Source organism: Carcharodon carcharias, chromosome 9, assembly GCF_017639515.1.
Source record: "Carcharodon carcharias isolate sCarCar2 chromosome 9, sCarCar2.pri, whole genome shotgun sequence".
NCBI lineage: Eukaryota > Metazoa > Chordata > Chondrichthyes > Lamniformes > Lamnidae > Carcharodon > Carcharodon carcharias.
Genome location: NC_054475.1, coordinates 21,180,016 through 21,197,162, shown reverse-complemented (window position 1 = coordinate 21,197,162; position 17,147 = coordinate 21,180,016). Strand labels below are relative to the sequence as shown.

At 39.6% G+C, this 17,147-nt stretch overlaps 1 protein-coding gene across 2 annotated transcripts in view; it reads left to right on the top strand.

The window, feature by feature from the left end:
- Positions 1–568: 568 nt before the first annotated feature.
- The window catches only part of eif2d (eukaryotic translation initiation factor 2D), a 37,491-nt gene continuing 20,912 nt past the window's right edge, over positions 569–17,147 (top strand). Inside the window, exons 1-4 of one of the 2 annotated variants that reach the window (XM_041196373.1) lie at positions 569–782; positions 7,079–7,269; positions 11,485–11,568; positions 16,675–16,765. In XM_041196373.1, the coding sequence (XP_041052307.1) occupies positions 727–782; positions 7,079–7,269; positions 11,485–11,568; positions 16,675–16,765 (422 nt within the window). In that variant the 5' untranslated portion in view covers positions 569–726. Of the gene's footprint in view, positions 783–7,078; positions 7,270–11,484; positions 11,569–15,880; positions 16,033–16,674; positions 16,766–17,147 lie in introns of those variants that run through there. The other variant, XM_041196374.1, reaches the window with a different exon arrangement.

Sequence of the window (17,147 nt, the reverse complement as noted above, 5' to 3'; positions counted from 1 at the left end):
GCATGTTCCCGACAAAGTCTCTCGAGGTACTTGTCGCCTTCCAGAATGAACCTTTTCTATTTTGGTTGGTCACAAACAGGGATTCCCATGAATCAGCGTGAGGGAAAAAAACAGTTTGGACTCGTACTCTTATTCCCCAGTTTTTACTGTTTTTTTCCTTCGGAGAGGGGATGTTGGGACTTCTTCAGGGATGCTTTGAGAGAGTTTCTGCTGTCCTCCAGAGAATCTCCTGTCATGATCGAGCTCCCAGGAAAACAGCGGGAGTCTGGTGTCAGGCATATGAATGACCTGCCCCAGTGGAGCAGGTTTTGAGTGATGAGTCTCTGGATGCTTGGGCATGTATAGTTGGAAAGTCCAGGCACAGCAGCAACCATTAAAGTAACATAAATGCTTATTGAATCGAGCATTATTGATTGGCAGGATTGACCATTGTCAGTAGATTTACCTTCGATGCTTATATCTAAAAAAAAGCCATGCAGTGATTTATATGTGTGCAATTTATCCTGCTGCACTGCCTGGTGTGGGTAGGAACCTCTAGAGCAGCCACATGGGAAGCTTGTGTTCCACCCGGAAGACTGAAGGAGGGGCGCAAGATGGCGGAACGTGCCGCCGACAGAACCTGAACAAACGTTTGAAATCGTCGCCACTGAGCTGAACAGGTGGCCGTGGCTCCCCGCGGGGATGAACCTTCGACATCAGCGGGACTAGCCGGAAAACCGAAGGAAAATGTTTGCCAAACCTTTTCGCGTCAAGTCCAACACGGCGATCAAAGGGTCGGATAGGTGAGCTCATGGTGTCCGCTCTGTGGTGTGTTCCGCCGGCCCCGGGGATACGATGAGCCGCCTTTAGGGGTTAAACATCTCTGTCATTGACGAATAAATCGGAATCAATAAACTCCAGGACGTCAGAATGTAATATTTACGCGTCACTGTCACGGTGACCTAAGCGGATAAACTGCGGACTCAGGGTTACTCTCTGCAATTGAGTCTCATTTTCCCATTGGGAGGGCTCAGATCTACAGCAGAATTTTTAAATTTTATTTTCTGTGCAGCTTCCCGTTACTTCCAGTCAAATATTTGATGAGACCTTCCAGGAACTCGTGAAGCCAGTCTAACATCCCGCCCCGCCAAACTTGGGCATGTATAGTTGGAAAGTCCAGGCACAGCAGCAACCATTAAAGTAACATAATTGCTTATTGAATCGAGCATTATTGATTGGCAGGATTGACCATTGTCAGTAGATTTACGTTCGATGCTTATATCTAAAAAAGCAATGCAGTGATTTATATATGTGCAATTTATCCTGCTGCACTGCCTGATGTGGGTAGGAACATCTAGAGCAGCCACATGGGAAGCTTGTGTTGAAAAACGCATTTCACAACGGCAGAGCGGTCTATAGCCGATGGGAGTACTTTTGAAGAATAGTCACTGTTGTAACGTAGGAAAGGGGGAAGCTTTATCTCCTATGAAAATCACCCTGCTTGGCCTGAGTATAATTAGGGGGGTAGATGTTGTTCTCTGCAGCCATGAGCGTGCTCTTGAAGGCTCTGTTGCCTGCCTGGTGCCAGGGTTAAGGACATCTCACGGCTGGAGAAGAACTTAGAGAGGGAGGGGAGGGGGCCAGTTATTATCGTCCATGTTGGCACCAAGGACATTGATAGGACAAGGAAGGAGGTTCTGCTGAAAGAGTTTGAACAGTTAGGAGCTAAATTAAAAAACAGAACATCCAAGGTAATAATTTCTGGATTACCACCTGAGCCACAGGCAAACTGGCGTAGGGTAAATAAAGTGAAGGAGCTAAATGCATGGCTCAAGAATTGGTGTGGGAGGAATGGATTTCAGTTCATGGGTACTAGCACCAGTACTGGGGTAGAAGGGAGCAGTTCCGGGGGAGGGGCTTCACTTGAATTGTACTGAGACTGGCGAATCGAATAACTGGGGCTGTAGAGAGGGCTTTAAACTAAATAGAGGGAAATAGGGTTCTGGAGAGGGGATACGTAGTCATACAAAGCAAAAAGATATGGCAGCCTTGCAGGGCAGCTATTTAGGTATTGATACCCAGAGTGTGACAGAAAGAGAGAGAGAGTGTACAGACATAAAAACAAAGCAGCAAATAGAGTCAAAAGGGGAAAAAATGGTAAAAAGGCAAAATTAATGGTTCTTTACTTAAATCCATGTAGTATTCGGAACAAGATAAATGAATTAACAGTACAAATAGAGGTTAATGGATATAATCTTATGGAGATATGAATACGAGAAGATCAAAGCTGGGAACTAAATATTCAGGGGTATGTGACTTTTTGAAAGGACAGGCAGGAAGGAAAAGGTGGTGGGGTAGCTTTGTTAATTTGAGATGGAATAAGTATGATAGCAAGAAATAACTTTGGATCGCAAGATGTAGAATCCATATGAATGGAGGTAAGAAATAACAAGGGGAGGAAGACACTGGTGAGAGTAGTCTACAGGCCCTCTAACGGTTGCTATACTGTAGGACAGAGAATAAGTCAGGAGATAATTAGGGCACTAAAAAAGGCATTACCTTAATCATGGGTTACTTTAATCTTCATGTAGATTGGGAAAATCAAATTGGCAGAGATAGCCACAGGCAAGAATTCATATTGTTCTAGGAAACTGTCCCGAATACACTTAAGTTGTGATCCAACTAGGGATCAGGCTATTTTGGATGTGGTAACATGTAATGAGGCAGGTTTAATAAATGATTTCAGAGTAAAAGATCTCCTAGGCAACAGCGACCATAACATGGTAGAATTTAGCATTCAGTTTGAGAGTGAGAAACTTGAATTGGAAACAACTGTACTAAACTTAAATAAGGGTAATTACAAAGGAATGAGGGCAGAGTTGGCTGGAGTGGACTAGGAAAGGAGTTCAGCAGAAAAGATGGTTGTTGAACATTAGCAGATGTTTAAGAAAATAGTTCATGGCTCACAACAAAGGTATATCCCAGTGAGGAAGAAGGATTCTAGGAAGGGGATAAACCAACCATGGTTAACCAACAAAGTTAAAGATAGTGTCAAATTGAAAGAAACAACACATTGTGGCAATGATTAGTGGTAGGCCAGAGGACTGGGAAAGTTTTAAGAACCAACAAAAGATGAGCAAAAAAAAAGAGGGAGAAGATAAACTTGAGGGTAAACTAGCAAGTAATATAAAAACAGAAAGTAAGAGCTTCTTTAAAAATATAAAAAGGAAGAGTGAGACCAATGTGAACACAGGTTCCTTAGAGAATGACGCAGGTGAAATAATAATGGGGAACCAGGAAATGGCAGAGGAGTTGAATAAATACTTTGCATCAGCCTTCATGGTAGAAGATGCTAATAGCATTCCAAAAATACTAAATAATCAAGGGGCAAAAGCAGGGAAGGAAATAAATACAATAACTATCACAAGAGAAAAAGTACTAGGGAAACTAATGGGGCTAAAAGCCAATAAGTCCCCTGGACCTAATGGGTTGCATCCTAGGATATTAAAAGAAGTAGCTACAGAGATAGTGGATGCACTGGTAGTAATCTTCCAAGAATCTTTAGATTCTGGATAAGTCCCAGAGGATTGGAAAATCGCCAGTGTAACACCCTTATTCAAAAAGGGAGGGAGACAAAAACAGGTAACTATAGGCCAAAATAAAAACAAAAAACTGCGGATGCTGGAAATCCAAAACAAAAACAGAATTACCTGGAAAAACTCAGCAGGTCTGGCAGCATTGGCGGAGAGGAAAACAGTTGACGTTTTGAGTCCTCATGACCCTTCAACAGAACTGAGTAAAATAGGAGATTTTCACTCAGTTCTGTTGAAGGGTCATGAGGACTCAAAACATCAACTGTTTTCCTTTCCGCCGATGCTGCCAGACCTGCTGAGTTTTCCCAGGTAATTCTGTTTTTGTTAACTATAGGCCAGTTTGCTTAACATCTGTCATTGGGAAAATGTTAGAGTCTATTATAAAAGATGTAATAGTAGAGCATTTAGAAAAGCATAACATAATCGAGCAGAGTCAGCATGGCTTCATGGAGGGGAAATCACGTCAGACAAATTTATTAGAATTCTTTGAGGAGGTAACAAGCAGGATAGATAAAGGGGAACCAGTAGATGCAATATATTTGGATTTCTAAAAGGCGTTTGACAAGGCACCCTATATAACGCTACTTAATAAGATAAGAGCCTGTGGTGTTGGGGGTAGTATATAGCATAGATAGAGGATTAGCTAACTAATAGAAGACAGAGAGTTTGGATAAAGGGGGCATTTTCAGGATGGTAACCTGCAACTAGTGGAGTGCCACAGGAATCAGTGCTGGGGCCACAATTATTTACAATATATATTAATGACTTGGATGAGGGAAGTCAATGTACTATCGCCAAGTTTGCGGATGACACAAAGAGTCTACAGAGGGATATAGACAGGTTAAGTGAGTGGGCAAAAATTTGGCAGATGGAATATAATGTGGGAAAATGTGAGGTTCTGCACTTTGGCAGGAAGAATAGATGAGCTGAATATTATTTAAGTGGAGAAAGACTGCAGAAAGCTGTAGCACAGAGGGATTTGGGGGTCCTCGTGCATGAATTAGAAAAAGCTAGCATACACGTTCATCAGGTAATAGGGAAGGCAAATGAAATGTTGGCCTTTATTTCAAAGGGAATAAAAATAGGGAAGTCTTGCTAAAACTATATAAGGCACTCAGACCACACCTAGAATACTGTGAACAGTTTTGGTCCCCTTATCTAAGGAAAGATATACTGGCATTGGAGGCAGTCCAGAGAAGGACTAGGTTGATCCCAGGAATGGAGAGATTTTCTTATGAGGAAAGGTTGAGTAGGTTAGGCCTGTACACATTGGAGTTTAGAAGAATGAGAGGCGATCTTATTGAAACATGTAAGATTCTTAGGGGGCTAGACAGGGTAGATGCTGAGAGGTTGTTTCCCCTTGTGGGAGAGTCTAGGACCAGAGGGCATAATCTCAGATGAGGAGGAATTTCTTCTCTCAGCGGGTATTGAGTCTGTGGAATTCTTTACCACAGAGGGCTGTCGAGGCTGGGTCATTAAGTATTTTAAAGCTGTGATAGACAGGTTTTTAAATCAGTAAGGGAATCAAGGGTTATGGGGAAAAGGCAGTAAAGTGGAGTTGAGGATTATCAGATCATCCATGATCTCATTGAGTGGTGGAGCAGACTCAATGGGCTGAATGGCCTACTTCTGCTCCTACATCTTATGGTTTCTTGTGATATCTGCAGTATACCCACCATTACCACCAGGAAATATCTAAACCAAATATGCATGTGGCTCGGAGGTTGATTTGTTCCAGGCTAGCCAAATCAAAAGTTTTTAAAAAGTGCTGGAAATACTCAGTAGATCTGGTAGCATCTATGGAGAGAGAAACAGAGTTAATGTTTCGAGTCCAATATGATTTCTTCAGAACTGCGGGGTTCTGAAGAAGAGTCATATTGAACTCAAAACATTAACACTGTTTTTCTCTCCACAGAGGCTGCCAGATTTACTGTGTTTTCCAGCATTTTTTGTTTTTATTTCAGATTTCCACAATCCACAGTATTTTGCTTTTATTTTATTGCCAAATCCAAAACCAGACTGAGATGGAAGATGTCTGTGGCAAAATGTTGCGGAGGAGGGGGGAGGGACTCCCTGTAAAATATTTTTACTTGACTTTAGATAGCTGTGGGGGGAGGGAGGCAATGCATGTAGCTTATCTTTAACTGATGGATGGAGATAGGGTAAATGTAAATTATAAATAGTTTCATTTTACTTTATCTATAAAGAAATCATTTTGTTCCTGTATCAAGGGAATGGGCAACACATGCAATGAATTAGTTCTATCCACATTTTCAATGAAAACCAACTGGTCACTATTGGTGTACTGTCTGCACTCAGATCTGGATCCCAGTTAGGTCAAAGATTGCTTGGTGGCTAGACATTCTATTTGAAGTGTTAGTTATACACATGCCAACACACCAGTGTAGGCAGGGGTTGGGGTGGAGAGGGGGAGAGAGACAAGTTCAGTGTTAAAATCATCAAGCCATATACTTTTGACATTAAAGGTATTGCCCACCCTCCATTTTAAGTCAGTGCACTTGTGAAGTTGATGCAGGAATCATTTTGCTCATGTAGATCACTGGGATCTAATAAGAAAGACTGTTATATCCAAAAGTCTTAGATTTTTTGGTTGTGTACGAGGTATGATCCAAAAAGGATATTTTAACTCACTTTATCACAGTTTATGAAAACTGTCTTTCTCGCGTGAATACAAATTAAAAATTATGGGATAAACCGTGAGCCATAACATTGAGATCATGACTTGGGTTCAGATGTTCTGAATGTTTCTGATGAAAATTGCATCATAAGATGCATATTTTAAAATTCCATTCCATTTTAAAATTCACTCTTTGGTTTCCGGTTTGCATGAAAACTATTTCTGGGTAGCTCATTCTATAAAATCAACTGTGGGATCCAAAATTAGACAGGTGGCAAACTGCTGTCAGATCTTCAAGTTCTGCTAGGACTCTTTTTGTGTGGTTTTTGAAATCGCGTATTACCTTCAGGAGTTGAAGGACTGCTCTAAATGGATCGATTATTATTGTTGACAATGCCATAGAATTCGGAGCATGAAGCAACTTTAAAATTACAGAGGAATAATAATTCTACTTAAGCCTATTTATTTTGAAGTACTGTATTTGACTTTGTTCTGCTACAGGTGATAGAGTCCAGTGGTATATCCCATCCACACTGATCTGCAGATCCCTGACTGCTGTACGAAAGTTTTTTTCATGTCATGGACTGCTGAGCAGAATAAAAACATCAGAATATTATAGTGTTTGAAAACTAGCTTTGCATAGAGAAAGTGCAAACAGGTTTGGACAAGCTAGTGCCAAATCAATTCTCTAAATTCAGAGAACAAGAAAATTCAATTGTCTTCCACTGTGTACATTGTAAATGCACACTAAGAGATTTGAAGATAGAAATGCAAGCAGGGATTGGTGGTAGTTAGAATTAATGTTTCAGTAAAGCTAAGAGAAATTATTATTTTAAGCGACTAACCCAAATTACTTTTCATTTCCCAGGAGGAAGCTCAAGGCTGATGTACAGTCTGCCTTTCCTTCTTTATCCAGTGGTGAACTAGCACATCTCATACCAAACAAGGAGGAGCTGAATGTGGTGAAAATGTATTTGCATAAAGGAGAAGTAGTGACTGCCTACGTTTTGAATAAGAACCCCATCTTCTTTGAATTGGGCAAGAGGCTTTATCCAACAGGTGTGTGAGATTTTTAAAAACTGGGTCTTTTTTTTCCTGATTGCAGCAAATTCATAAAAGGAATAAAAATGTTGATTGCAGCAAAATTGTGTAATATCCATAATCCAGCTGTTTTGTTTAGTGTCTCAAATGTAACATATTTTGCTCAGGTATAAAAGAGACTCATTTTGGATTTTTGTTAGTTAAAAGGGGAATCCTTGGTCGCTCAAAGTTTCTTATTAAGAGCCGAAGCTGGGGACAATGATGCACAAATTGAAAATGACTGCTCAACTCTTTAACCCCAACCATAGAGCTTTTATTTGGATCTGCCGTAATAAACTCTGACACTCTTCTGCACAGTTTATTAACCTTTTATTGCATTCAGTTATCATCCCAGAGGAACATTTCAGTGAAGTGCCTATCTTGACCCTCTCATCTATGCTCTCATCGGTGTACTTTGTTTTTGTTGAAGAGGCTATTTTAGAGAATATAGGTTGCATGGTTGGAAGTGTATTCCAACAATATTGTAATTGATTAGGTGAGAGTTTCAATCAAGAGGAGGCTATAGTGTGTGTAAGAATTTAAAAAACATGGGAAGTAACCATATTACTAAACAATCACTGTAATAGTCCACTGGCAGAAAGGGAACAAACAATTTACAGTGCACTTCATCATGTCACACCTAAATCTGTCAAACTTAATCTTGCACGCTTATTTTACTGTATTCTGACACCCAATTCCATCTCCAAGGTAATGGGCCTTTCATGTTGTGCTCCACATTTTCATCTGCCTGAGCTGACTCAGTCCCCTTTCATTCTAGCTGCCGGGGTACATCCCTGACTAGATCCCTGTCATTCCTGGATGCTGGCTGAAGCCTTCTGTAAAGGCCAGCCCAAAGCAAGGATGGATCCTGCCACCCATCACTGGTAACCCAGACATCAGTCTGCAGCCCTTCCCGTATGTACTATCCCTATCAGAAAGAAGGCATGAGGGAAGAAATGTAACTGGCTAGAGAAAGAAATGAAAGAGGAGATAAAACAGACAAAAACACGTTGATGTAAAAGGAGAGAAACAGGAACAGCACATTAACACAAACCTACAAAAGGAGAGGAGCACAAAATATAGGGAAGGAACATGCACACATGGATGTATCTTGCTGTCTATGACATGGCCAACAGAAGTAGGTTATGATGTCCTTTTATACACTTACCACTACAAGATTTCATAGAACTATTTTTCTCTCAGTTATTTTGTTGCACAAGCAACCTCGTTGTTTGTCTCCCACTACCATTACTTAAGAAAACAAATAGATTTCGTTCCATTATAAGATTACAGCCGATTACTGACTAATGTACTTGATAAATTAGTAGTACTGCAGGACTGAAATTGAAGGGAATGTCAAAAATAGCATGAAGAAGAAAAGTAGATCTGCTTCAATGGGGACATTCTGCTCTATGAGTAAAGTGTGAGTGACCATGGAGAGACCAAATGTATAATGCTAACTTGTGGAAAAATACCCTCCTTAAGTAGATTAGTTCATGGTTCCTTCCTTTCTATACACTGTATATTATGGACCTGTCTCAGTTCTCCTTTATATTTCTGCATGCCAGAGACAACAATTGAGAGAGTTGTACTGTATCCATAGAGGTATATCCAGTAAGTGGTGTAATAGCTGCAGAACAGCATGTTTGATTGTAGTTGAAATAGTTGGTCGGATGCCAAGTGCTTTATGCTGCTAAACGGAGTTTGTAATATTGTTCCTTTGAGCAATTACATTGTTTCATCCCCATTCTGGATGTTGGCTTGTACCCTTAGTTTAGCTTTGTAATAATCTATTGAACTTAAAATTTTACCGTTTTTATAAAAAAAAACAACCACGAACTAGAAATCGATAAAATGAAATTACATAGGACTATGGAGTACTTTTCCATAACCATTGAATCGATTAGGAAGGAGAGCCAGTAGTGTTCTTCTGAAATGTCCTCAGCCCAATACTTAAGTGAGGAGGGTGCACTGGAAAGGTAAAAAGAATTATACAGGATTTCAAGAGGGTTACATAGTACCCCCATTCCTTGTAATAATCCCTATGTTAAGGTTTCACTCACTATTTTAAAAACAATCTAGAATTTTCACATCTAATGTCAGAACAGATGTTACAACAAAAAATATTTTTGTCCATTATGTTAACAGTTGACTTTTAATTCAAAACTTAACTGATAATGACATTTTTCTCAACCTAAAGTTCCTAATTTCTTACGTTATTTGCATTGCTTAATTTGCTTTACTGGTGTTATAAATGCAGGACTTTACAAGATGGTTATGTTTTAAAATGTCTCCTCTAACTTAAGATGAAACAGAATGTTCTGGATAGGAGTTATGGTGATTGTGCCTCTGCCGAGAGACAAGCCCATGTGACCTGGTTATCATGGAAAAGGAACCCAAACTGAAACCTTTGGAAATCAAGTGACAGTTTTCACACTGGAAAGGGACGGTTTTCGCACCTTGGCACAGAAAGGGACAGTTTTCGCACCTTGGCACAGAAAGGGACAGTTTTCGCACCTTGGCACAGGAAAGGGCAACTACATTGTGAAGTCAGAGAGAGAAAGAAAATGCAACTGTTTGAGGGGCAGGGAAAGATTGTTTGTTTGAAAGCCGATCAGTGAATGCTGGTCTTTGTTCAAAAAGAAGAAAATAGAACAGAAGGGACTTCTGGCAATTTAAGGAACAAGGAGTCATAGAAGTGTGCCTTGCTGGTGGAAGTCTGATTTGGAAGACTCAGGCTGAGAGGTGTGAGAATTCACTTGTAATAAATAAGTCAGTAGCAAGACGATCAAATTGTAGCAGAGTGCAAAGATGTATTAAGCATAAAATATAACCTCAGAACCTGGCAATAATTAACACAGCTTAACAGGTTATACTTCTCACTTTGCATACGGACACCAAAGCATGCAAAAACCCAGACTGGATTCACCTTTCAACTTCACAAACTGTAGTTTCTTCAGACTTCTGTGAACTGCTCAGACTTCTGTGGATCTCTGATTCCGGGTATGGGCAATTCCTTCCATTTGGATCTTTCTTCTCTCCGCTACAACAAACATGGTTTTGACCACCTTTCTTGTACCCTAAGCAATCAATTAGTGCCCTCCCTTTACCAATCATTTGAGCCAAATGACCAGTTACTAGGACACCCTAATTGGTCCCTGTTAGCTAGTCTTGGCTGCTGTTTTATGTCAGTCTTAAACAGAAAAGTTCCCATGTTCACAAGCATGCATATCAGCTACATCCTGGTTTTGACCTGCTCAGTTACATCTTGTGCAGTTACAGCAGTTATTTTATGCAAGCGTAAGTATTTTCAAGCAGGTACACAGGCTAAGGCTAGAAAGGTTCACTTAGAGTTTGAATTCCGGTACTTGAGGTAAGGAACATGTGTTAAAATTTTAGATGCTGCCTTGATTCCCTTGTAAAGCATGATTCTAAAAACATGATTTTCTCACAATGGACCATTAGAAGTTGCAACCTGGCATGACAGGGAGAAGTGAGCCTTTTGGAAAGCTTGGAGTAACTTGGGACTCCTTGTAATGCTATATATCTGCCAGAAGTGCAGTGCACAGCTAAAGGAGTTGTAAGATGTGTTTTGACTGCATTATTTAGTTAATGTGAAAGTACCTTTTATTTCGTTCAATGTATTAGTTGCCTGTCAGGTAATGTTTGATTTATGTTGATTTTAGTTGTTCATTACAGTAAAAGCCTTAAAATGTGAAAGCTTTCCCGCTGAGAAATTCACCTCTTTTTGAAAGTTATTGGTCTCTATGGGATTGTAACACTGGTTATTTCATATATTTAGCATGAGAAAATAACTGAATAATCAGAAGTATGCTGTAATGACAAATACAGTTCCCCATTTTTGACAGGTGATATATTGGTTATATTTGAAACAATAATACAATGTAAAGACCTCAACATTCAGACTAATTCCAGCCATACAGTAACTGGCCTGAGTGAATTTATTTGATGCGTCTAGTGAATATAATGAGGGGTCATAGTGACTCTGGGGACTAGTTTAAAATGGACAATATTGGATCAACTGCAATTGCCTATCTTTCTTGATGAAAAAGAGACTTGTAACAAGCAGCTAATTGGATACTGCCCATTTTACATTATTGGCCAAAGTCAGAATTTCTTCCTCCCCATGTCTTTTGTGGTTTAGTAATTTGATTTGTTTGTTTTATTGGACAGTGTATACCCTGTGGTCTTACCCAGATCTGCTGGCTGCGTTCACAACATGGCCTGCTGTACTAACAAAACTCACTGGAGGAGCAGGTGAGGCATCTGAAACACAGAGGCACAAAAAAATGTTATTAAGAGGCACATTTAAAATAATTTCAGCCTATGTAATAGTTCACATTTTGTGGGAGAAAATTTTCTGTTCCTATAGTTATTTGAGTGTGAGCAGTTAAGCTAAACGTGTGGTGGGAACTAAATAGTAAATGTTAAGGAAGTAAGTCATACTCCTGAATTCTACTTCAAGCTCAAGCTTTTCCAAATCACTACCCTTCCAGAAAACATTGGTCTCTTCCATAAATTGTCTTCTATTTTTCCTCCCGTTAATTGATCTGTGACTTTCTTTACTTAATGTTCATCCAAAGAACATTCATCACAAGTCCTTATTGGATGTATTCATTGGATGTTTCTTTTGGGATACAGTTTTAGGAAAATAAATGGAAGATGCCAAGCTCATTGGAGGCAGAACAGTCCTTAGACTTTTGAGGAAGAAGGCACCTTTTTTATGTTTTAACAACAAATTATATTTATATAGTGTTTTTAACTTAATAAAATGTCCCAAGGTGATTCACAGGAGCATTATAAAACAAGTATGACACTGAACCGCATAAAGATGCCCAAAAGTTTGGTTAAAGAGGTAGGTTTTAAGGATTATCTTTAAGGAGGAAAGCATGATAGAGTATCAGAGAGGCATGGGGTGGGGGGAGGGGCTGTTATTCCAGAGCTTAGGGCCTTAGGCAACTGAAGGTACAGCCACCAGTGGTGGAGAGATTAAAATCGGGCCTGCGCAAGAGGCCAGAATTAGAGGAACACAGATATCTCAGAGTTGTGGGGCTGGAGGAGTTTACAGAGATAGAGAGGAACAAGACCATGGAGGGATTTAAAAACAAGGATGAGAATTTTAAAATCAAGATATTGCTTGATTGGGAATTCAGTGAGCACAGGGATGATAGGGGACTTGGTGTGAGTTAAGACATGGGCAGCAGAGCTTTGGATGTCCTCCACTTTACAGAGGGTAGAATGTGGGAGATCATCCAGTATATTGGAATAGTCGAGTCTAGAGGTATCAAAAAAACTTAACGGTTTCAGCAGCAGATGAACTGAGACGGGCAAAACCGGGTGATGTTACAGAGGTGGAAATAGGTGGTCTTAGTGATAGCATGATTATTAGGTTAGAAGCTCATCTCAGGGTCAAATGTGACACCATAGCTGTGAATAGATTGACTTAATCTCAGACCATTGCCAGGGAGAATGATGGAGTTGGTAGTTAGAGAATGGAGATCGGATTGGGGACTGGAAATTATTTCCATTAACTTCAACTTACTTGGCTTAATTGTGGGATTTCAAGACACCGATAGATGAAGCTGCTGTCACAGTGTCCGCTTGTGTGTTGGTGTAGGGACTATATGCATACATCATTTTTGATGCTATCCACATGTTTTAATTGAGAATATATGTGGAAAATCTAATCATTTTGTTGCATTCTTGTAACCTTGCAATTCTTGAAGTATTAATTGTGGTGTTTATTCAAAACAATTGCGTTCCTTGCACTTTTTAAAAAAAAAAGTCAGATTACACTCTTCCAAATTCAAGAGGGATTCAGCATCAAAGCCAAGAATCCTTGAGTTACCAGTGTTCTTTTCCCAATAAACTATTAGTATTATTTGAGTTTTCAAATGAAAATGTGGAAAATAACTTTGGCTCCACTGGAATGTAAATTCAGGGCAACTTTTGCTTGGACAATAAGAGAATTGAGATCTCTTCCAGAGAGTGCTTTGGCTGAGCAATGACCCGCCCCCTTCCAGAAAGACCGCACCCGGTGAGGTTCTGGTGCACCTATGGCTTTACTCATGTAAGTGCCCTTTGTGATACTTGACGTCACCTGCTGCGAACTGATGGAAAGGAGAGCATTCTCACCACCAATAATGCTGACCTATAGAAGTCTGGTAAATAGAGCACAAAAGCATGCCATCACGGTGGAATAGTGTGTGAACTGGCCTTGTATTGTTGGGAGGTGGGATGCTTTTCCTTCCATCACTGCCTTGTTTTATTTTGGTGTAATATCAGTTGAAGCACGTTGACTAATGAAACCGTATGACAGTAGAAAGAAGTGCAGAGGGAATGGAACGATAAAGCACATTTTATTTCTGAACACTATACAATAAACATCACATAAAACATATTATCTGGTCATTATAATAGTGCTGTGTGTGAGAGCTTGCTGTGCCCAAATTTGCTGCTGGGTTTCCTACATTAGAACAGTGACTGCACTTCAAAAGTTTTTTTTGCTGGGATGTCCTGGTGTTGTAAAATGCATTAAATGAATGCTAGCTTGCCTTTCTTTCAAATCAAAGTTACAACTAATGGAAAGTACCCAAGGATCTTTTTTGGATAAAATTATTTGTCATGGCTATTGTAGTTTTCAAAAAGTTTGAGAAGCTTTCTCTAAAGGAATATTCTACTTGTGTACCCAATGGTCACTACAGATAGCCAACTGCAGCATTACTATATAGTAAGCTCTGTCAGTTGCCAACCAAGGACAACATATTCCTTTGTCTTAACCACTCATTGTATAGCATCACACCACTTACGATGCAATATAATTACACTTACTTAAATAAGTGAAATTAGACTATCAAAACCGCTCATGCTAACTCACATGAGTTAGGGTTTGTTCAGTATTGTTGGTATTTGTAAGTTTGAGGTCATCCAAAACTCTGCTGCCTGCATCTTTACTCTCACCAAGTCCCGTTCACCCCTGTGTTCGCTGACCTACATTGGCTACCAGTCAAGAAAGGCGCTGATTTTAAAATTCTCCTTATTGTTTTCAAATCCCTCCATGGCCTCGCACTTTTCCTATCTTTGCAACCAATTCCAAATCCACAAACCTCTAAGATAACTATATTCATCTAATTTTAGTCTTGAGTATCTCTGGTTTTAATTGTGCCACCATTGTTAGCCAGGCCTTCAGCTGCCTATTCTCTAAGTTCTAGAGTACCCTCCCCAAATCTCGATTCTCTACTTCTCTTCCTTTCTTTAAGACACTTCTTAAAACCTACCCGTATGAACAAGCTTGTAGCCATGTATCCTAATATTGCCTTATGTACCTTGCTGCCCCTCCCAGGGCTCTGAACCAAGAACTTCTGAATTAAATCAGCCACCCTTCTGGCAATGTTATTTGATTACAAGAAAATATGGTTTTTGTAATAGAGCTTTATAATAGAGCTGCTTAATACTTTGCCAACCAACCCAAAGGAAAATCAGCCAGGGTATATAGCGGCCTTCTGATCCAATATCTCCAGTTTTATGTCTCCACATTGACTATTCGAATACACATCTGGCCTGCCTCCCACATTCTATCTTCTGTAAACTTGAGGTCACCTAAAATTCTGTTGCCCCTGTCTGAACTTACATCAGGCCCCATTCACCCATTACCCCTGTGTTCACTCTCCTACATTGGCTCCTGGTTGAACAAATCTCTGATTTCAATATTCTTATCCTTGTTTTCAAACCTGACCATGGCCTTACACTCTGACCTCTGTAATCTCCTCCAGTTCTATGATCCTTCGCGATACCTGCACTCCTCTAATTCTGGCCCCTTTAGCATCCTGAAATTTAATTTCCCCACCGTTGACGGCCGTGCCTTTAAGCTGCCAAGGCCCTAAGCTCTGAAATTCCTTCCTTAAACTTCTCTTTCCTCCTCTAAGACTGTCCTTAAAACCTACACCTTTGACTAAGCTTTCGGCCAGTATCCTAGTATCGCTTTATCTGGCTCGGTGTTAGATTTTGGTTTATAGCGTTCCTCTGAAACACTTTGGGACACTTTATTACTCTTAGGGCAGCAAATACAAGTTGTTGTTTTTCTTATTGAGAAGTCGTCGAGCGGCAGGACAATCGAGTACATCATCTTGTGGGGGAAAAAGCATACATCATTTTTTGAAAGTTAGAAATTACATTCAAGTGTGAGGGAGAGAATGCAAGACAATAATTTAATGATATGTTAAGATGTTTATAAAGTGAACTTTGCCTTTGAGGTTAATGACATCATCTGGACCCCTCAATTAGACTGTCTTGTGGGAGTTCAGCCCAAGAAATCATTTTAATTTTAGTTTTGTAACTTTTTATTTCATGTGTTAGTTACAAATCTGATTTTAGTCTAGGCTCTTGCTGCCATGTATTAGTTTTTGGCAAAAGTTTAGCTTTTGTTTTTTGCATTCCTGTTTTTCAGAACTTATTTTTTAAATTTCTGTTTTATAAATTGTTATTTCTCACTTAAGACCATAAATGTTGACAAACTTTTAGTTGAATGGCAATTAAGACTTTAATCATCTGTTTCAATTTCCAAAGTTGTGACCACAAGACCACGAGGAAAATGTCAAGGATGATGGGAATAAAACACTGGTTGCTCCTGTTCCATTTTATCCAGTCTAGCATCCAACTGTATCTTGAATTTCCCTAACATATTTGAATGCACTGTCTTCCCTGACAGATATTTGAATAAAGGTTTTTTTTATCAAGATCTATTTTAAATCTACTGTTCACAAATCATATTTAAGTTTACAACCTCTTATTGTACTAGTTGGACTGACAAACTAATATCCTGAGTCCATCTTGCCAATGCCATTTAAAACTTCATATGAAATTAGTTAGGTTGCCCCTGACTTTGCTTACTAGACTATCAAGGTTAAGCTCCTCTAGCCTCTGAGCTTGTTCCCTTTTATATGTGACCATTGTTGATGTTGTTCACTCCTGCAATGCATGAACATCCCTTTTGAAGTGTGTCAACTAGCACTGCACACAGTGCTCTGGTTGAATTCTAACAGTACATTATAGAAGCTCAATCTAATCGCTAGAGACTTGCACTATAGTGTAATGACTGTGTAATCATTTTAACTTTCGTCTTGCTATAGTCAAATCTTCATAAAAATAGTGCTATGTTTTAGTCCTATAACAATTTCCTCTAAATGTCAATCTGCATGGCTGAATCATTGGTATTCACTATTCTGTTGCCTGCAAAATTAAAAGTTTATACATTTGATTATAATCATTTGCAGATTTAATACAAAAATTGTTCTTTAGTGAGAATCTGCTACTTGAACATTTGGATTCACTGTTTGTGGTAATTCTGAATTATTGCTGTTGCAGATCTTATGTTGCCTGGAGTGGTTGTGCCACCTTCTGGTCTTCCTGAAGTACGGCAGGGAGATCTTTGTGCTGTTAACCTTGTTGGGAGCAGGTACCGTACTCTCATTACTACATTTAGATGACCAGTTTTTATCCCTTTTGCAAAAGTTTGTTTGCAGGAAACCTTTGTTTCTTTAGACTGTACAGTAAGGTAATTTGTGCTATGCAACCCACAGAAAATCATAGAAAGTTAAAAGGCTGATGCACAAAGGTGACTATTTAGCCTGTTGTGGGCCTTGTATTCTTTGTCTGATATCCCTGCTGCTTCAAAAAAAGCTGCTGGTTGATGTACGTTTGGAGCCATTGCCGACAAATGAAATGAAGGTCACCTCTTTCCACTCTGTCAAGTGTCCTAAAGCCCAGAGCCCACAAAGCTGATCTAGCAATACAACAACTTTTTAAATAGAGACAAACAAGCTTTTGCCAGCAACTTG